The sequence below is a fragment of the Salvia miltiorrhiza genome, chromosome 5 (genome assembly GCF_028751815.1).
Source record: "Salvia miltiorrhiza cultivar Shanhuang (shh) chromosome 5, IMPLAD_Smil_shh, whole genome shotgun sequence".
NCBI classification, from domain to species: domain Eukaryota; kingdom Viridiplantae; phylum Streptophyta; class Magnoliopsida; order Lamiales; family Lamiaceae; genus Salvia; species Salvia miltiorrhiza.
The window spans coordinates 55938695-55961495 of record NC_080391.1 but is presented as its reverse complement, the minus strand read 5'-3'; the positions used below and the strand labels follow the sequence as shown (position 1 = coordinate 55961495).

Sequence of the window (22801 nt, the reverse complement as noted above, 5' to 3'; positions counted from 1 at the left end):
AAATGTACAGTAGATGACGACGGAGAATGAAAATCAAACAAAGGATCGAGTAGCGTTTTTATGTTTTCCGACGTATTTCCATCGAGTTTTCGGCGACCTTAGCGAAAAAAAAAACTTAACGGTGTTAAACGGTCGTTAGGGCGGAGGGGGTAATTGCACGAAATTAATTAGTTTGAGGGTTTAATTGGCTCAACTTCGACTATAGGGATCTAAACGTGATCAGAGTCACTGTGTTAGGGGCTTATTTATACTTTTCCCTATATTTAATAAAACACGGTGTAAAATAGTACTAGAATCATGATGTAATGAGACATGTGTTTGTAAATATGTAAAATACGTGTTTGGGTTTGTTGAAAACTGACTTTTCGTTCAACATTTGGCAAAGGGAAAAATCAAGTTTGTTATGTTAAACTTTTCATAGTCACCATATGGCAGGTGTCTTTGAACATGATGTCGTGTCTATGCCTCAATTCGGACAATATTTTTCTTTGTTTTGATATTTCATTGTCTTTTCATATTTGTTAGTACATATTTGAGTTTCCTCTATTTTGGGAAAAAAAGGGAAATGAAAAAAATAGTACTAATTTATAAGAAAAGTGGACCATACTTCAATCCTCTTTGAAATTTAATAAAATAACGCCATGTATAGAATATGTTATCCAATATGTAAAGGAGGAAATAATTAATGGTTACTTCCATTGATTGATACACAAAACCTAATAAAGGGGCAAAATAAGTTTGTAAAATAATTGTAATTATTCTCAATCAATGGGTAAAACCAAACTACAAAACAGAGTTATTCTATTTTAGAACTTTGGAGTACAATTGGATAATACTATGCTCCAATATTAAGTTTTGAACTTCAAAGTGGAAAAATACATACATGGATAAATAGTAGCAACACAAAAACAGATATGTATAGCTATATTTATCCACACAAAATTGCAGAAAAATTAACATTCTGCTTTGGTTTATTTGGTGTGGAAACACACATACTTGATTGATGCTTGGCCTCATGGAAGCACAGTTCTCAATTCTTTTCTATCTGGTCCAAATGCCTGCAAAACAAACAGACACACACATATCTCAATCCAATTACTAAACTTTGCCAAACATGGGAAATACTCAGCAAATGTAATTTTTTTGCACTAATTTGTTCAATATCATGTCACCAATTCAAATAAAGCAACAATCTTTGATGCAATTTGGCAAACCAGCATAGCCCACAGAGAGAGATTTTGGTGTGATCAAAAAGCTTAGATAAGGCAGACAAAAGGGGATGAACAAGATTGAATTTCCACCAGATTTCATGAGAAGTCTCGTACCTCGAGTCCAAAGTCTTTCACGTATACATTAGTAAACAGCTCGGAGGTGTCGGGTGCGGGGATCTCCTGCAAAACAAACGATAGATGCAAGTGCACGATGAATTAAAAGTTTGATTTATTATGCTGTAGATATCATCATGCTGAAAAAGTTCGAACCTTAGCTTTAGCAATGGCTTCATCCACCTCCTTCCTAACTTCTTTCTCAGTGTCCTAAAATGGAGAAACCAAACAGAATCGAATTCTTTAGCAGAAAACGGAAAACCACATCAAGCTTTCGGATTTGATAGTTACCTTCATTTCCTTCTCAGTTGCTAGATCATGAGCTAATAATAGCTTTCTGATTCTTTCAACAGGATCACGCTCCTGCAACACGACACTCAAATTAAACGCCCAAACAAGAAAATACAGCTTGATAACGAAGAGAGCACATTCGGGCTATATTCACCTGTCTGATACCGGAGATCTCATCACGTGTACGATACGTGCTTCCAGGATCAGACATGGAGTGACCATGGTACCTATAGGTGTCCATCTCAAGAATCTGGACATATAAGCAAGTGGGACGAATCAGAAGTCGAAAACCAGCAAGAAAGCAACACATTTTTTTGGGAAGGAAACATTCAATGCCTACTTACAATAGGTCCATTCTTTAGGGCGTGCTCCTTTGCAAATTTGCAAGCTTGTTTAACTGCAAGAGCATCCATCCCGTCAACCTATTTTCACGTAAACATAAATAATGAACGTATGCCACGACACAGACACAGAATCTTCGGAACCTATACAATCAGGAGATTCTTTTTGAAAGAAGTTGAAGTTGCTTATTCAAAATCAACTCATCCTAAACAAGTTTCCACGTGGCATGATGAAATAGGAATCGAGGAACTAAGGTAGCTCTCATCTCAACACTGCCTCCAGCAAACAAACTGTACCTAGCAATAGTACTAAATAACTTATATCACCTTCAATCCTGGAACATAATCTCCTCTCTTGAAATAAGATGGGCTCTTCGCTGCCCTCCATTCTGCTGTGCCCATTCCATCTATGCATCAACCAAATTGATCAAATCAAATGTCACTCACAAATTCAACCATACAGCAACAGAGATTCAAGATATGAGAGCAGTGAAATTCAATTTTCATATCTTGATCAAAGAGAAGATAAATTTTGTGGAACAAGAATAGTGAGTTTGCTGATTATGTTTTGATCATATATCCCACATGAAAGTTGAAATATTAGGGAATGACAAAATAACATCAATATTGCATCTCTATAAGCAAATACATATCAAGAAGAATCAATATATCTTCAAATTCAAACCACACTATTTCCATCAAACAAGACACCAAATGCACCATCATTCCTGCAACTTCAGCTACCAAAAAGATCCAAACAAAATGCATAACTAAGATACATCCTACACATCATCTTCCTAGGAAGAGGTAATTGCGCCTAAATACACGAACATCCACTCAATTCTGGCTTTGCACAGAAACTAAAAGTTCTGCCTCCGTACACAAAAACTTTCAATTTTTCTGATTTTTCACACAATAAACAGCAAATTAATGTCATCGTGACTGGTTGAAGCGGATCAGACATCCAACTATGTCGTCTAGTATTCGGTGGTTTAAGGCTTTAAGCCATGTAAATTCCAGCACATTAATCCGGAGGCAATTAACAGCAGTGTGTGAAATAAAAACATTCGAAACTTCGTGTATTTGGAGTGAGAATTTATAGTTCATGTGCACAACCAGTATTAAGCAATTGCCACTTATCACAGCTATAATCGACAAAATCAAGCGCATACACACAAACAGAGATAAATCTTACAATGATTATTCTCGCAAACCAAAATCGCCGGCAGATTCCAGAGAGCAGCCATATTTAGGGCTTCGAACAGCTGCCCCTGATTAGCCGCGCCGTCTCCGTACATCGTGAACGTGACGTTCTCATCCTTGCTATACTTCTGCGCGAAGGCCAATCCACACCCCAACGGGATCTGAGCGCCGACAATTCCGTGGCCGCCGTAGAAGCCGTTCTCCTTCTTATAGAAATGCATCGATCCGCCTTTCCCCTTGGAGCAGCCTCCGCTCCTCCCCATCAGCTCCGCGAAGGCCTCCAGGAGCGTGCCCCCGCGCCCCAGGTAGAGGCAGTGGTCGCGGTACGCCGTGATTATGCAGTCCTTCCTCGTGATCGCCGCCTCCATGCCGATCGCGACGGCCTCCTGACCGTCGTAGAGGTGGCAGAAGCCGCGGATCAGCTTCGCCTTGTAGAGAGAGTCGGCGGCGATCTCCATCCGCCGCATCAGAGCCATGTCGCGGTAGAAGGTGAGGAGCTCGTGCGGGGAGGTCTCCACGGTGCGGGAGGGCGGGTCGATGTTGTGGCCGGTGAAGGGGAGCGAGGTCTCGATCGAGATCGGCGCCGTGGAGGCGGTGGTGGTGAGGAGGCGCGCGGCGGATGTTGGCCGGAGGAGGCGCAGGGAGCGGCGAGTTAACTGAGCCATGGATTCTCTCTGCTCACTGAGTTGAATCGGAAGCGCGAATTTTAGTTAGTTAGGTAGTAGAAGCAGTAGAAGAAGAAGAAGATAAGTTATTAAAACAAAAAAAAGGGAAAAAGTTACATTAATAATAATAATAAGGTATTTAATTTCTTTTTCTATAATATAGTACTACATATAGATATATTTGGACTTTATATATTTTTCTATGTCGACATATGTTTTTCTCGTACTTGAAATCATATGTTTGGTTTATGACCTAGTGTTCTGTCAATTCAGAAATATATATAATTATTTTTTATTGTGTTACTCTTTTTTTTTTTGATTGAAACAATTTATTTATCATACTCTTGTACTTGACCATAGGAGACCTAATAAAACATACAAAAGTACTCTCTCTATTTTCAAAATACATTCTTATTTGAAAATAACACGAATTTTAAGAAATTGATTGAATGTAGAATTAAAAAAAAAAGTACATCATTTTTATTATCAACGAATTGTTTGCGATAGATAAAAAAAATTACTATCTTCGAATCATTTAAAATGGCACACCTTCTATAGTTTGTTCAATTTATAATGATATTTTCTAAAAATAGTAGTATATGTTCTATTCTTATTCTACACACATAAAATAAGTGATTCTCTAATTCATTTACACTTTTAACACTTTATTCTTAATCTCCATGTTCGTCATTATAAGTGTGACAAAGAGAATATGACAATGTATTTTGCGAACGAACAAAGTAATTTTCTTTTTTAAACTTGCTTATATGATTTTTAAACTAGTACTATTACATAAGATCATAGTTGAGCTAATTAATACCTACATATTATACAACGAAACAAGTTGATTTGAAAATTATCTCGGAATAATGAAACACAGTTCAATTGATAAAACGTTTCTCTTCCGATCATTAAGCTGACAGTGCAGATCATCACGAAGGGAAATGGGAATATAATGAACTTCTTATAAAAGAAGATTATTTCACGTTGATGCATTGAGATAAATAGAAATGCTACTATACAGTTTGAGAAGCTGGGATGAATACTATTTAATCATAACAATACTCTCCTTTTTATGTTTTTTAATATTTCTTCTTAATGTGCATATGTATGTGTGTTTGAAGTCAAAGATTTCAGGTTCGAATTCACCGGTCGATTCAAAAAAATTGTAGGACAAAAAAATGTCTTATATAAGACTAGTCGATTCAACGTCGTTAATGTAATTACATGACATGTAAATATCTACAAACATATTCAAGTCCTCTCCTCTTCCATCAACAGCTCTATCGGACACGAAGCGCGGTGCTCGTCGTGTGACCGTTGAAAGGAGATTAAGCCGTCGTCTCAACGTGCTACAGCTCACTTTCAACTATCAGACCGTGTTAACTGTTTATCAGTTAACGCGATCTGATTTTGTCGAGATAGATAACCAACTAGGGTTTCAAGAAATAAGTTGAAAAGAAAGGGCCTAACCTTCAATTCTGATGCAGAAGAGCTTTTGCTATCAACTAACCATCAATCTGCAGATTCTTCTAACTCTTTGAGAACAACCATTGGGAGCGCTACTGCTGCTTGAACGGCTGTGGATCGGAGTTTTTCTCCGTTTGCTCAGGCGATATAAGAAGTCTTCCGTGCCTATGACATAAGCAGCCTATGGCATACAAAGCCAGATGATTTTAGCATAATGTTGGAAGGGTATTTAGGTTGCGATAAATCAGTTTCATAAATGGCAGAGAATGATGATTCTCTCATCATTGGACATACCTTCAGCGTATTGCAAGCGACCTTGATTTCAAGACCGTTATAAGTTACAAGTTGTTCCGTGGCTCTGGAGATGTCGGGGATCTTGTCTTGAGTCGAAAATTTCCTTTTGTTTCTGCAGATGTTTTTATATTTTACATATATAGAAAAAAGATAGATGTTTGAGGAAATATCTGCACCGCGTTTTAGCATTTACCTCTTCAAGAATATCTTATGTTTTCCCTTTCTTTCTGGAGCAACTGATAGCAGTTCACCATTCAAATAAGCTGCAAATGCGGGGTCCATGTAGATAGCCGTCTCTTCGGGTTTGTCCTGCTCGTTTTTCATGAGCTGAGCCGTTAAACACGTTGGGGAAGGCACCTGCAGCAGAAGTTCATACTCAACGTAAGGGGTGTGCCCTGAAAGATATACAAACATTATAAATAAAAAACGAGAATAAATCAGTAAACCTACACATTCTATTCGATACAAGTTATCTTCGGGGAGAAGAAAACGTGCATTTTCGTGATAAATATCATCAACAAATTTTCTGGGACTTCTTGATCGTTCATATGAATATAGCTGAATGAGTTTGTTCTCCATCTCCTCGCTTGCAATTGTTTGTAGCTGTAGAATATCATGGGTGAACCATTAAATCACAAACCGAAGACATGGTAGAAAAACACTGTACATAAAGAGAAATAAATCCCAAGCTGTCACCTGTTTAACAAGTTTATGTATCAGTTTGTCTAGTGAAAAGAGGATGTAGGATTGAGCACCAATGATAGTTCGGCAATCATCCTCGAACTTTGCGTTATCAGATGATCCATCCAGTAAACTGTGTAGTGCATCCTTGAATCTGTTGTGTGTAGCAAGTTCGACTTCATTAGTAGAGCTTCATAGCTTCATTTTAAGAAGAGGATACATTTCGATTGGAAAAACCAGAAAGCTACCTAGCATATGAATCTGTTGTATTTGAATCGTTCAAGATCCTCCATTTATTTTCTGGAGATGACGAATGCAGCTTAGCGCTATGCATTCTTTCGTATAGAATCTGTAGAAGTAAGAAAAGAGACAGATGATTGTGATGGACAAAGAAAAACATATTGTAAGATGTATAAAGCTATAAATGTCAATAAATTGTAGATGAAATTTACTTGGTGAAGCCTGAAAAGCAAATAGAAGGAATCGTTTCCATAGAAAATCTCCGAGTTCCTCTCTTTGACAGGTAAGGCAGTAGGCAATTTCGTCGTAAGAGGCTTCACAGTATTTAGAACATGACCAGAAAATGCAACCGTTCCCTCATTCTCATGGATATCTGCCACGCCTTCCCCCTCTCGTTCACTCTCATCCTTGTTGTCATTCTCATCATGGTCCTCGTCTTCATCATGATCTCCCGGGGAGCGCTCTTCTCTATCAGCTGAATCAGTCGCTGAGACATCAGCAATTTTATAGCCATTCTCGCTGTCTGAGGAGCCCTTAGCACTTTCCTCGCCTTCATCGTCAGCGTTGGCATCATTTTCTCCTCCCGCCTCCACAACACGAAGAGCTTCTCCTCCGGTCCTTCTAACACTGTCAGCACTTTTACATGAACTGTACGCAACTTCTCCAAATGCAGCCAAAATGTTGTCTTCGTGATTCTTACTAGGAGACAATTCACCTTCTTCTCGTTCACCTTTGCCAAAACCTATAATTTCATTGTGGCATTTCTGAGTGTGGATCCCCTCGACTGAAGAGGAAGTAACTTTCCTATAAAGACCACCCTGCAACAAAACCTATATTAACTCAGGACCATATCTGAAAGACATGACAATTTTCCAACCCTTTCTTCCGTTTCATTGTTGTCTTATTTATATAATTTCGTAAGAGATTCTCAATATACCCAACGACTCCAGTATACCTGCGGTTTGTTATTCAGCATTACCGTAGTCACACGATCACCAATAGCACTACTTGATCCTGCAGAGTAGCATAGACAATTTCCTGAAAAGTTAGCCATAGGAGTAGACATAACTATTGACAAAAAAGTAGTACTGAAACCATTTAGTGAATCTGCACCATTTTCCACATTTATGTTCTTTTCTCCTGAAGCATTTGGAGTAACCTGCTCGAAGAAACCAGCTTGTTTGCTGTTTCCCGACATAGCAGGTATGGTGCTGCTGGCATCGGTGCGCATTACTCCATTTTGGGTTGCATTGCGTGATACATCAATCTCGCAAGCAGCATTATCCGCACTAGGAGAACCACCATTCTTGACCCCATTATCGACCATTAGTATTCTGCTGCAACGGGATTGTTCAGTTGGAAAATTTTCACCTCCAGTTTTGGACATATCTAATGATCGGCGGTTTTCTGAAGCAGCCTCGCCAACAGGGGTGCCATTCCCTTCACCAAAATTGGCCAATCTTTTAGATGAATCATTGTTGACAGTTTCTTTGATGTCCCCGACACTCGGACGGGAAGGAATGCTGAACACTGGTTCAAGGAACGTTGTCCAAATCCTCATGACTTTGTCTTGCTGCTCAGGTGTACACACTTCTCCGCAAGCGTATTTCATGAGCTGATATAGATCTTCTTGAATGTCGGGATCAGGATACTCAAACTTCATATGAGGTTTGATGGGTTGCCTATATCCAGCACTGATTGAGAGAATCTTCTCATCTTCATTCTGATCCTTTTCGCTTATTTCTCTTATTTCAGCCAAAAATGCTGATGGAGAGAAACCATAAACCAAATTACATTGTTAGTGAATATACTTTTCTTTAAGAGGTTGAAAAGGAAACATAACATTAGGTATTGTAATAAGAAGCCTAGTCAATACAGTGTAAATCCAAACTACCTTTAGCACTCAAGTTCTTTGTATCCTGTTGCTTAAAATAGAAGCTCCTGTGATCGAGTGACTTGTGGTAGTTTCTAGCATAAATTTCAGCCCAAATCTTATTGAAATCGGAGCGGCACCTTGCCCATTCTTCCTGTTTCTGCTTCAGCCGGGTTAAAATAACTGGCAGGGCAAGGGGTGCGTTCTTCCTCAACACATCCCGTACGTCAAGCCCATGGTCACCGTATAAACGCTCAATGCACCGAAGGTTAACAGCTGAAAAACGGAGAGAAATGGACTTTCAAGTCAACCGTCAGACAACATAAATTTGTTCAGAGGAGTAATCAGGCATTCATTGGTGCATACCTGTCAGATGATCGTCTATATGAAATGTACTATCAGTCTTGTCAGTATGAGAATTCATACTATCTAACAATTCTTCAACACGCTTTGTTGTTGCATTCACAGATTCCAACAACATGTCAAGTTCAAACCTGGAATCATAATAGAAACACAAAATTCACAACTTTCAATGCTCAAAAACAGACCACAACCCCCTTGGTACTATTGAAGCAATGGATGAAAGAAGCTTCAAATGGCAAAGGATTCTTCTAGCAGTCCAAATGGAAGGTTTACACCGCAAATTCAAAGGGAATCTCCAGAGAGAACTCTCACCTGTCGTCCTCGCAACGGAACAGGCTTTCTTCATATTGGTTTTTGCGCATATGTTTGAATGAGTAGTCCTCACTTCCTGAAGTGACGGACACCCAATGGTCATTCAGCACTTGAGAACCAATCTTTGTTCTACAGCTCACTGATGGAATCGGGTACTGCATTGGGGAATGCTGATGAGATGAGCAAAAATATCCAAAATATTCAGATATGTAAAACAAAATTACAATACTTACATTGTTAGGAAGAAGTCGGTAACTTGGAGTGCAGCTTTCGCAGTTAGAGAGATCAAGTTCATGGATGGGTTTTGCCATATACTTCTCCTTTGTAATGGACAGCTTCTGTCCTTGGACATCTTTGTTGAAAGCAAGAACCTTGTCGGATCTATCCCTTTCTCTATTGTCATGATCTTTATTTTTATTACTGTCTTCCTTATTATGCTCATCTGCTTCACGATCATCTACCTTTTGAGATCTGAAATTTTGTTTGCTGCCTAGAAAATATTTGAAACACCCAGTTCAGAGCAAATTAACAAATATATATAGTTTCAATAAAACACATAAAAGGCATCAAACCTTCTTACCTATCTTCTCAATATAAATTATGAAATCTTCACACTGTTCCTTGAGGTCTGGATGTGATCCCAGTATACTAGCCACCTGATACAATATAAAGTTTATGCCGATTACTATCCTAATGAAGATACAATAATGAAAAATATGACATGTTGCAAGCAATTCTCTTTATCATCATTTCATCAGTACAAAGATCTTGAGATGTATTAGAATGATCGGAGGATGTAGCTTGATATTTTTTATTATAGACAAAACAAGAGGACAGATGTAAATTATAGTTAACTGAAAGGAAAAGTGTCGTGCAGAAAAATTTACCAGCATTTGAAATTGAGGCAGTGTGACAAACTTGCTTCTATAGGAGCGAACACAGTCCAAAAATTTCTTGTAGTTTTCGGAATCTTTCAATCTTTCCTTCACTTTTCCGCAGAAAATTGACACTGGGTCCTCTGTTCCTGAGAAAAAGGAAGTGATTTTACTTGATAACACTCCAACTGGATGTAAATAGATACAGAAAAATATTCTGTAATAAAATCTCAATATAAAAATTGCAATAATAAAATCTATAATATTCTGTAATAAAATCCCAAAATAGAAATCTCAGTAGTAATAATAAGAATAACTTCTTATTCTATTGGAGAAAAACTCGAGATCAGCTAAGAGTGATCTACGATAAAACAGTGCAACTGCAAGCTCAACAAATTGGATCTACACTGAGAAACAAGAGTGGTTATACCGCTGAACTCATTTAACAATTAAATGAGAAACTATATGAGGAAACACAATCCGACTCTTACTGCGCCTACCTTTATGTAACTGGTCACTCGCAGAATCATCGCTGAACTCATTTAACAATTAAATGAGAAACTATATGAGGAAACACAATCCGACTCTTACTGCGCCTACCTTTATGTAACTGGTCACTCGCAGAATCATCGCCACCAGCATATTTTCTTTCACTGTCCAAGTTATCATCATCATCACGCTCAGCTTTGTTCTCTTTTTTGTTCACTCTCAATTGCTCTGGATCAGGGCAAGTAACAAACTGGTCGCCTGCAGCAGGCTTCTGGAATAAATGTGCCAAAAGAGATATTTATTTATTTAGTATAAAAGAGTCAACCACAAACCAACGATTCACTAAAGAGAAAGTGACCTGCTCAATGGGCCGTGTCAATGTCATGGGAGATCCTCCACTGTTCTGCAGCAAGATATTATTTCTAACGGGTTGAGCATGATGGGCAGGGGCAGCAGTAGTATAAGGTAAAAAATGAGTGAACTCTACAAGTAGGTCAGCATGATCCTGAAAAAGAACTGAAACCTACAAACAAACATCAAGAAATCACTACTCACGTACATTATACCTGCTTTTATTATATAGATCAAGAATATGAATTCTGAGTAGAGTACCTCCTGATAGACTTCTGTTATTGAAATGCTATTTTTTCTGTATATATTCAAGATGTCAAGAAATGCGTTGTATACATGATGATCACCCTGAAATCTAGTCTGCAATTATTTTAAAATTGGTCAGACCACAAATTATGGAGAAACAGGAAATAGAGGACTATAGTGGCATAATGTTTTTGCAGCTGCACCTTTATTTTGTTTACAAAACCGATTGCTTCTTCAAAATCTACTGGCTTCTTTTTTAGAAGTGGTTCATCCTCCGGTGGGAGGGTAATTTCGTATCCCTTCGGTAAAAAGGCATTGAAACCCAGAATTAGGTCTCGGTCCCCTCTAAATAATTCCTTCACTTTCACTATAACACCAGATGTATCAATTCTACATCCAGACCAACCAAACAGAAATATACACATCAAAATTATGAAACCCAGACTAAATTTTTAAAAGGAAAAAAAGAAGAAAAAAAAAAAAGCACAGTTCTACCTTTGAGCCTTGAACTCTTTCATGACAGCAAGAAATTCATTGTACATGTTGTCCCCTTTGTCCTGAAATTTTTCCTTCACAACTTTAAGATACGACAAGGCATCAGTTGTCTGGAGCTTCTGCGCACTCCTTGCAGTTGACATCTGAGCTTGCCCAGAACTTTATCATCCCCCCAAATATGCAAATTTCAAATCCATAAGAACACAATATTCACAATAAAACAAGGCAAATTTTCATATCAATGACGACGCATAACCATTATATTAGATTCCAAAAAAAGGAGAAGAAGAAAGCCAATCTTCTGAAGCATATATATCAGCAACTAGTTTTCCCAAGTAACTTATAAAAATATCACTTTCCAGACAATCAGACTTATGTAATCACTCAAGATTCAATTCACCTCTCAGTTTCCACAAACAAAACGAACACAATCCTCAATTGGGAATACAACAAGGCTCGGCAAAGTAAAATAGGAAAGCACAAAACTTTGAGATAAATTGCAAATACGATAACACCACTTCAACAATAAGAATAATTCACACAACAGCAAAGAAATTGGAGAACCTCTACAGCAAGATCAATCTCATTTCTAAAAACCGCAACCAACTAATCATCAAATGGCAAAAAAAAAAATTACATAACGCTTAAATGGAAAGGAAGAAAACAAAAAACTCACGGTTCAGTTGGAGAAGGAATGGCAGAGCCCTTGAGCATAGAACTCACAAACACATCATCTCTAGACCTCTTCATCGTCTCGTATCAAAAAAATTATCTCCTAAATAAACACAAAAATAAAAATTACCACGTTTCTATTTACTTCGAACTAGAAAAAATCCTGATCCAAGAGGCCTGCCAGAGAGCAATTAACAAACCATTAAGCTTGCAGCAATTTAAACATTCGATAATTAGATCTATTAAGCCGAAAAATGAACATTTAATCGGTAGCCGTAATCCATACCTCGGGGAAGATCGCCTCTCATCGAAGGAGGAGAATAAATCGTGAACACAATTTTGAAATAACTTGAATTATACGAAAAGCATAATCCGGAAAATAGGCATTAGAAAGCTCGGAGCTTTTTGCAGCAATGGATCTTCAAATGAGCGAGCACAAAACAGTTCATTGTAGCAGCAATGGTGTGCGTGTGTGTATGTATATGTGTGTGTATACGCATAGTTTAGACGTACATGCTTATATATTTCCGTATTCGCCTCTAAATGTATATATGTATTTTTTATAAATTTATTGCATAATATCCATATATCACATTTTATGTCCATTTTGAACGGAAAGATTTGGGAGCGGTTTGTTTATTCATTTTAATAAATTATCTATACTCCATTTTATGTTTATATAGAGAGAGAGAGAGAGGGAGACGAGCTAACAAAAAACTTTGATACAATCGAGTATACCGTACGATCGGATTGACTCGCACCCAAAATAGTGTTATTTATATCGCTCGAATCAGGATGCGGATTCGGATTATAATGCGGATCATGATTTAAATGTGGATATAGCTCGATTATACGGTACACTCAATTATACCAAAGACTACATCGACGAGCTTTACTCTGTTTTCATTTCATGCGTCTTTTAATTACACTCAATTATACCAAAGACTACCTCAACGAGCCTTACTCTGTTTTCATTTCATGCTGTCTTTTTAATTATATGGAAATAATAATTAGGAGAGTCACAATTTGTGTGAGGGTATTTTGGAATTTAGGAATGTTACTCGGGTTAATTCATTGAGTTTCGGTTTTAATTTATAATTAATTTTTTTTTTTGGACTCAATTTTTTTGAGCTCATATCAATTTAGAGTTGACAAAAGAAAAAAAATTAGTATGTGTAATTCTTATTTTCTCAATCAAATTGTCGTGTGAATTCAATGTCATTTTATATGATAATTAATGAGTACTTGTGTACATAAGAGTTTGACACATATTTTATTTAAAGTATTTTTTAAATGTTGATTTCAAAAGGTTTTCATTGAACTTTGTTGAAAAAAATAAAATAGTAAAATAATGAGTACAATTAAAATAAAAATAAAAAATCAAGACATATTTAAAGTTTTGGACAAATCAAGTCAACTTATTTAATTGTGAGATTAGTTATCGAGATCAAGTTATTTTCAATTTTGATCAATAGTGCTATATATTTTCGATGCAAACACTCTATTTTGCTGGTTTATTCGAATCACCCTATCGATTTCTCACTAGTTTCATGTTGGATTAACATCTATCTATTATATAATCCAATACATATTTGAGAGCCCACAGCCATTTTCTATTCTACGTGGCGCTCTCAATGATCTTTATTTTGATCTCTTCGAATTCTACAACTTATGTACTATTATTTTAGTTTCATATACTCCATCCGTCCAAGAAAGAACTTTCTATCTTTCTTTTTTGGGACGTCTACAAAAGAATTTCCTACCTATTTTTGGACTATACTCCACCACTTATAATTCTCTTACTTTTCACTTTTCACAACTCTCAATATTAATTATAACACATTTTCACCACTCTCAATACACTCAACTACCTTTTATCCACTCTCAATACACTCAACAATTTTTTTTCTTAAAACTCGTGTCACTCCCAGGGGCGGATCTAGAATTTGTCAATAGGGGGGCTGACCTTCAAAGGTATTAACTGGGGGTTCGGGGGCGGTAGGCCCCGAGCCAAAAATTTCGAGAGTCTGTACAGTTCATTTTTATGTTCAAGTAGAATTTTAATAGACTTAGGATTAAAATTCAATCACCTACTATAATAAATAATTATTCTCTTTCTATTGATTCAATAATATATACATTGAAAGCATATAAAAAACTATCGTTGTATGCTTTAAAAAAATAAATTAATCTAGCTTCTACAAAAATAAACTTATTTTTATTAGTATATTGAAAGGTATTTTCATTTTTTTCTGAAAGCTAGACTGGGCTAGGACTGAACTATATAAATATTAGGCTAAATATATTTAATATATATAAGACAAAATTTTGGGCTTGCACTGGGCTGGAGCCCACTACACCTTCCATATAGATCCGCCCATGGTCACTCCCTCCTAGGAAGTTCTTTCATGGGCGGAGGGAGTATTACGTATTGTCTCATCTCCATTCTGTTCTGTAACCTCCGAGGATTCTGTAACCGACAATCTCTCCCTCAAATTCGATCAATCACCGCATTTGTTCTATAATCTCCATTTTATTCTATGATTCAGTCGATCTCTCCATCAATGTCGATCAATCACCGTTTCTGTGATTCAGTCAATTCTCAATATCGATGACACAATTTTGGGATGTGCTTCATCCATGGTTGTATCATTCATCAACATCTCTTACTCACAACAACTACAGATTCATGAATCACGTTTGGAGGTCAGTAATTTTGGAGTGATAAACTGGGAAAGACAAATCTGCCTACCTTAATTTCATCTTTCTCATATATCTCTACACCTTATTTTTCACATATATTTTCGATTTTGCAAAATATTCATCTACAATATCTACCACAGATCCCCCCGCAAGCCACTCAAGTTGCAGACGCCGACGAGAGGAAAATAGCTATTCGTCAACGCCTAGGCAAACAATTCCAGCTTTCGGTTAGTTTTGTTCTTTTACGTTTGATGCACCGTACCTGCGTCTTTTATTTGATTTTTAATTTTATTGGATTTGGGTGAAGAGTTAAAGTTAATCCATTTTAGAGTTGCCTATGTCTTTTATTTGATTTTAATTTTCTTGGGTTTGGGTGAATCTTTTATGTTTGGAGGCCGTAGTTGGGAAAACCGAGTTTTTCTATTAAAGAAACTTGAAAGAAGTTTATTGTTCTCCTATATCCTTGAAATAAGTTTATTGTTCTTGATTATTCTTTTGCTCCTTATTTATTTCAAAAAAATATGTTAAGAAAATATTATCCAATATGTGTATAAGAAAGCTTCGAGCGTATTAAGAAAAATAAAAACCAGAAATCTTGTAGTATTTTCATTAAAAAATGAACACCAGAATTCTAATAGCACAGCCTTAGCGTACTAAGAAAAATGAAAATCAGAAATCTTGTAGTAGTATTTTCATAAAAAAATAAAAACCAGAATTGTAACAGCACACCAACATCCTTATCTTTTATTTTACCATGTAACTTAATAAAAGTATTCAATGAGCTCTTGGGAGCGTCTGGCTTATTAAGAAAAAATAAAATTGAATTTTTGATATCTTGTATCATGTATCATTTTGAATTTCATTGGAGTATAGAATGGAATTTCATTTCTTCTGTACCTTGTACTATTTCTTTCTTAAAAGAGGACTTTATTCTACTTTTTTTTTTATGAATGATGTAATTGATCCGAAATGGGAAGGCTGAGACATCTTTAGAATTTGCTCAAGATGGAGATTTGTCAACTTCGTATAACCTTATTCTATTTTTCACTTGCACATGAATTATATTTTTCTCAACCCTTATATTGTTATCATTAGAGAGATGTTTGGATTTGAATTTAATTGCAGTAAGGCTTTCAAGAAGAGTTAGAAAGGATTGTTGTGTTGCTTGCCTTTGAAGATATTGCCAATTGTCCTTTTCGATGAGCTGTTGTGTAGTCGGTCCTTTGAGTATCTTTACTTTTAGTTTTCTTAAATAAATTATGAACTAATGGTTAACAAGTTAGGAAATTTCTTTATTTTTATGTTAGTTTTATTCGTTTCTAAATGTCAGTTGATGCTTTCTTAGCTTAACGGTGTATGTTATATGCGTTAATTATTGTATCATTTATCGTTTGAGGATATGAAAAAGAAATTCAAGTGATGTCCCACTATAAACACGATAATAAATTAAATCGAATAAAATGAATAGTCTCTATCACTAGGATAATTGATTAAAAAAAACATTTATTCATAATTATATCATAAAGTGACGTTCCGTCGAGTTTCGACAGGTTATACACTAGTCTATAGCTTCAATTTATAACCTTTCGTTCAATCTTGGTGGTAGAGTCGATGACTTTAGAATATTAGTCACGACATTCATTATTGTTTTAATTGATTTACACAGGTTAATTACATCGTGTAATCAGGTTTCGAATGACACTATTTCAACATACAAATGACATTTTGAAATATTAAAGTGTCATTTGTATGTTGAAATAGTGTCATTCGAAACTTTCAAAGTGTCATTTGTATATTGAAGTAGTGTCATTCGAAAGCCCAATTATACAGTGTTACCGATTACATTAGAGTTTTTGTGTTAATTGATTTATCATGTACAAGATTCAACTTGTATAATATTGTTGTGCATCATGTCGAGCCGTGAAATGATATAACCTATAGTAATATTATTTCAAAAATCAAAACATAGATTAATTTTTGGGTATCTAAAACTGATTCAATCTTTGTAGTAAATTACACATTCTATATTTCGTTGATAGTAATATACGACTTTTATTTTTATCATTACTTACTGTTTTTATTAAGTTAGTAAGATAACATACTAATTTTACTTACTAGGGTTTTCTTTTAAAAAAAGAAAAATTACTTAATAGGGTATTAATCACTTTTATGCAGGCATATTTTATTATTATTATTAGATTGCATGTGTCAAGTTGGAGGTGTCATATTTGACCAGTATTAAAGTTTTATCTTGAAGAAAAAGTGGGAGGAAGACTAAGAATTGGTCATATATTATCCTAATCAAAACACCTTTTTATTCTATGATTTAATCAAAAATCGAATTCGAGAACAAGTTCTTTTTAAAGAAGAAAAATGTGATTTGTTATAATTTGAAGCAATTGGCCCACTTGATCACACTGAATGATTTCGTATAATTGATAGTATCAAAAATATTTTTACCCACATTAAAATATATATATATATATATATATATATATATATATATATATATATATATATAGAGAGAGAGAGAGAGAGAGAGAGTTAGGTTAAAATAAGAACTAGACTTAGGATATAAATTAAGAACCAATATTAACCAATAGATCAGGATCAATCAATGGCCAGATTTGATCCTAAGAATCAGGCTGAAATTCACGTTGACTACAATAATAGGATAGAAAGGTAATTTCTGATTTTGGTTATTATTCTTTCCTTAATTAAGGGAATTGTGTTATTCAATCAAAATTAAATGATTTATCCCTTTATTTATGTAGGAAACACGTTAACACGCAAAACACAAAACCAAAAGTTAAAAAAAAAAATGAAGGTATGTTATTTTTTTTCTATAAACGCAGACAACCAACCAGAATTTGATAATATATCATCCTAATTTCACTCATTCTCTGTTCACGCATAGTTACATAATGATTCATACATGAATCATAGATATTCGTACAAATTGTATAAACATGTTCATAATCTGGAATGAGCAAGTCACTGTTTCGTTGCTAATACCTTGACGAAATACACAAACTTTTTTATTCATGCACATATGCTAAGGCGATTCATACATTGATAAAAATTTGTTCGTTCAATCTGTATGAGCATGCTCATGTTTTTGTGATGGACACGTTGTGATAGAAAATATATACATGAAACTGTTACAATTAATCTGTCATCATATTCACGTTAGTTTGTAGGTTATTCATGCGTACATACTAAAATATTCGCTCCATTGTAATATTCGCATTATGATACATCAATATATTGTGCTAAGCCCAAATATTCACACACCATTTAATTATATTCACACACCATTGAATTATATTCACGCAATTAAACAGTTTCATTTATATATATATATATATATATATATATATATATATATATATATGCGGTTATAGTGAGAACCACAATTATCGTGAGAACATAAGAACCAATAAAATTACTGCATCTGCTATACAAATTAATGCATCCGCTATTAAATTTAATGCATCCAAAAAAAATAAATTTTTTGCTCCCTTTAGGATTCGAACCCAGCATCTGCATCCATCCACCAAGATGATGCATCCACCGTAGATCTTGATGATCGAATGGCTTAAAATGGTTCTCTGTTCTTATTTTATTAGTGGTTCTTATTTGAACCTCTCCCTATATATATATATATATATATATATATATATATATAAAAGGTGTTTGTGTGTGAGTTCATAAAAATATATATTTCGTAATTGGTCATATTTTTTTTTTAATTTTAATCTTTGGATAAATATAATTTTTATATTTTATATCAAATATTTACACAAAAAATATCAAATTAAAGCTCTTATCGTGAACATATGTTCTTTTCGTTGAACATATCAAATATCAAAAGTTCAACAGATTTTTTCGTTGAACATACCCCAGAACCCCCAAAAATATTGTATATATTCACGAATGTTCAACGAACAAATCTGTTGAATATGACGCTAATAAATCATGTCTCTTAGATTAGATAAGATCAACGGATGATATTACTTTTTTCTTCTTTCTTACATTTAGCCCTTCTTCATTGAGCGCTCTCCTATATATATATATATATATATATATAAGGAGATGAGGGAGATCAGGATGGTGGGTGAACATTGTTGAAAAGGGTGGGGAAAGGGGTGGGTCGGGAGAAAGATGGTTTACGGATAATATCTATAGAGAAATTGGGGATGGCTTGAACACTAGTTTGGGAAGAGGTTTGGGTGGGGAGTGTACCGCTTAAATTCAGGTTTCCAAGGTTATTCCAGCTGAGTGAAGACAAGAAAGGAAGGGTGGGGAAATTCGGAAAATGGGAGGGAGGTGTGTGGGCATGGGAGCTCAGATGGCGTAGAGAATTGAGAGGGAGGGAAGTGAGCTATTTCAACCAACTTACGGAGGTTATTTCTGATGTTGTTCCTTGTCTAGGTAAGAAGGATGGATGGAGATGGAAAGCGGCAAAAGATGGCATGTTTTCTACTTCTTCGGCGTATGAGACTATAGCCAATGAGAAAAGAGAGGAGTTGGCGTCCTCGGCGGCGGAATTGGCGAAAGTGTGGAATGCACCTACAATTCATAAGGTGAGGGTGACGGCTTGGCAAAGTTTGAGGAATCGACTTGCCACATGTGACAATCATATCTTCTCAAAAGAAAGATACAAATTGCAGATGAGGAGAGGTGGTGCAATGCTTGTGCGATGGCGGAAGAGTCGGTGGAGCACGTGCTCCTCCATTGCCCAAAAACGGAACAAGTGTGGAACAATCTGCAGCAATGGATCAACATCAAGACAGCAAAACCAAAAGGTTTATCTCAACACTTCTTGTCTTTCATCTATAGTGGCAAAGGAAAGAGATGTCGGAAATTCTTGAAAGCATTGTGGATTGGTACGATCTGAATTTTGTGGAGATGTCGGAATGAGAGTAGGTTCCAAGGAAAGGTCTGGGAGATTCAAAAAGTTTCACAGGAAATTAAAGGTAGGATGTGGAGTTGGAATTCAATTTTTCACATAGTGGATACAAATATTCCATTTCCTTTGTGGTGCTCTAAGGATTTCAACCTGGATTTGCTGTAATTGTGTACCACTGGTACCATCTTCTTTTTTCGTTCCTTTAATATATCTCTCTTTTATTGACCAAATATATATATATATATATATATATATATATATATATATATATATATAGAAGGAGCATAGAATTCATATTCATATATAAGGATCATAGAAAATATTATTACATGCTAAAGGATTTAAACACGTAACAAGTACTTGCATTAATACTTGCAAATCGAGACTCCAAAACTTACAATCAAAGCTCTATGATACAAAGGGAAACATTAAGTGAAGAGAAAGATAGAGTTTCCTGGTGTCTCTAACATATGAGGACTTACTCCTTAAATAGCCAAAACTCCCGACACACTTCCACAATATTCAAAAGCAAAAGCTAAAAAGTCAAAAAGCGAATAGTAGAATTCTATGACTTCATTGCTTGCTTATTTACGCATTCTGGATGTCTTAACAAAAATTTATTGAGATCTCCATATGGATCTTGAGCTTTTTGAAAAATCTTCATTATCAATCATTTATGTATCGGAGATGAAATTCTCTAGTGTTGATGAAGATGGAGTTGATGACAAATTTCCTCCTTTAATTATTTCTGGTTTTTTTTTTCAAAAACTTCTTTCCTTAAAGAATTGATTGAATCTTTATCTATCGTTTGAAAAATATCTTTAAGCAAAGAATTTTTTGATACATATTAAATATTTTATAACTGATCGAATTTCACAATTTTAGAGAGAAATAAAATAAATAAGAAGATAAAAATATATATATTTTTTACAAATAAACTTTTAATTTTATTATAACTATAAAATCATCATTCAATTTTAGAAATTAAGTAAATTCTTGCCTTTTTAATATAGTAGTATAAACTATTAGTAAATGTAAATTGGTTTTTTATATGATATATATATATATATATATATATATATCAAAAAAATATGATATATATAAAAATTAGATCAGGTATCAATTATTATCCACTTGATCAAAGATTGGGTTTAAGCAATTTACAGCCCAATTGAATTTTTAATCTAGGCCGGCCCTCAAATCCATATATTTATCCCAATGGGCCGAATATTACCACATTGTTGTATTGGAATTATCCGAATCCTTAGCAAATAAAAAAAATATTCGATTCAATATTAAAATTATTTGGGCTAATTCTATTCATAGCTTCATTTTATTTTTTTATAGTTTTATATTTAAATTATATTTAAATAAGTAAAATATAAAACAAATTTTTTTATTATAATTTTAGATAGTGATTATAAAGAGTAAAATAAACGCAATGGATATAAATATAGAATCACCCAAATTATTTTTAGAAAAAAATCGACCTAAATTTGTGACTGAAACCAAAATGCATCAGGCAATAAATAAATCCAAAAAAAAAGTCCTTAATTAATCCATTCATAAAAATAAATCACCACTAAAAAACATTTTTGTCATTTTTTCTTCTTCTAAATATATACTCCCTTCATCCCATAAATTAATCCATGTTCCGTTTTGAAATGTCCCAAAAAAATAATTCACTTTTTTAATTACTATATAAAAATATTATTTTTACTAAATTAATCTTATTTAATATTTTTCTTAAATATAAAAATGACCTGTAATAAATAAGAGTATATAAAATAAAAATATAAAAATTAAATGTATTTTCTTAATATGTACTGTGAAAAGTTGGACGGAGTGAGTAGCATTTTTTTTTTCACTTGGAGGGGAGTGTATGTATGATTGTAAACATATATTCTCCCATATCTCATGCATTAAGATTTTGCTTTAAAGCGTTATTGTATCAGTGTATCAGATTTGTTCATCTACTTTTCATATTTATAAAATAGAAAGCTAATATATTGCTAAGTATTACTCCTTCCGTCCCATGAAGCAAGACCTAGTTTCATATTTATAAAAATTTGGTCTTGCTTCATGAGATGGAAGGAATATTATGAATTGTAAATAACGAATTAGTGACAAAACATATAGTAGGATAGGATAGAATAATTAAAGTATTGTTAGTTTGGTGTGTAGTATTCAACTTTGTTTGGTTCTTGTTTTACGAGGAGAATTTGTAAAAGAAATATTGTATGATCCCATCATGCAATATTATAAAACCTGTTTCTACTTAGATCAAACGGTTAAGAATTCAGGTTCAAATACTATAAAACATCTTCAAAATTATAAATGTCACTGAATATATATAACTATCCAAATACTTAACAAATTAACCAATACGTTGAGTTATAGTAAAAACCTGATTTTTCGTAAAAATTGCAGACCTTCTGTTGGAATAATAAATTAAACTTGATTTAGGAATAAGATATTTTGTATGAAAATAATAAATAATAGAAATAGAAAATGTAGTAAGAACAACCTAGAATCTACTAGCTAGTGCACGTGTGAAATTGAAAAGCAAAAGCAAAAGACTAATCTAGAACCTAGTAGATTAATTTAGAAAATTGCATAGCTAGATTGTTCTAGCAAATACTTAACCGACCTTTGTAGGCTATAAATATGCTTGTAGTTTGTATGCAAATAAGGAGTGAAGAAAAGTGAGTTTGTAAAATAAAAAACATTGAGTCCACCTATGTGTCCACTTACCCCATTCACATAAATAGTTTCATCACTATTTCCTTTCTTTTCTAATACACACGTCCACTCACACACAAGTGCACTTATTATCTATCCTCCAAATTTAGCCAAATTTTCCTTTATATATTTCTTAAATTCCAACAAAGTGGTATCAGAGCCATAAAATCCTACCTGTGGAATGGCCAACCTACAATCGTTTCAAGTCCCCATGCTCAACAAGAGCAACTTCGACAATTGGAGCATCAAGATGAAGGC

The 22801-nt window shown here is 34.6% G+C and overlaps 2 protein-coding genes across 6 annotated transcripts; both read right to left on the bottom strand.

The window, feature by feature from the left end:
* Window positions 1–784: 784 nt before the first annotated feature.
* Window positions 785–4062, bottom strand: LOC131025258 (pyruvate dehydrogenase E1 component subunit alpha, mitochondrial-like). Its single transcript, XM_057954933.1, has 8 exons — window positions 3153–4062; window positions 2285–2364; window positions 1961–2038; window positions 1771–1866; window positions 1617–1688; window positions 1482–1535; window positions 1326–1391; window positions 785–1058 (listed from the first exon to the last, which is right to left on the bottom strand). Exons 1-8 carry the CDS (start codon window positions 3823–3825, stop codon window positions 1014–1016), a joined length of 1164 nt encoding a protein of 387 aa, XP_057810916.1. The 5' UTR covers window positions 3826–4062; the 3' UTR covers window positions 785–1013.
* A 929-nt stretch (window positions 4063–4991) lies between these two features.
* Window positions 4992–12698, bottom strand: LOC131025257 (paired amphipathic helix protein Sin3-like 3). 5 transcript variants are annotated; one of them, XM_057954928.1, is made up of 22 exons: window positions 12473–12698; window positions 12191–12363; window positions 11515–11673; window positions 11223–11409; window positions 11035–11133; window positions 10781–10945; window positions 10534–10693; window positions 9946–10082; window positions 9639–9714; window positions 9292–9548; window positions 9059–9213; window positions 8750–8877; window positions 8405–8659; window positions 7624–8274; window positions 7466–7524; window positions 6723–7328; window positions 6519–6619; window positions 6286–6424; window positions 6040–6192; window positions 5783–5946; window positions 5590–5701; window positions 4992–5476 (listed from the first exon to the last, which is right to left on the bottom strand). In XM_057954928.1, the coding sequence occupies exons 2-22, from the start codon at window positions 12262–12264 to the stop codon at window positions 5330–5332; spliced, it is 3984 nt and encodes a 1327-aa protein (XP_057810911.1). In that variant the 5' UTR covers window positions 12265–12363; window positions 12473–12698; the 3' UTR covers window positions 4992–5329. The 5 variants fall into 5 exon arrangements, with proteins under 5 accessions (XP_057810911.1, XP_057810914.1, XP_057810913.1 ...); XM_057954931.1 differs by having other exon boundaries at window positions 9946–10076; XM_057954930.1 differs by having other exon boundaries at window positions 10534–10690.
* Window positions 12699–22801: the final 10103 nt, after the last annotated feature.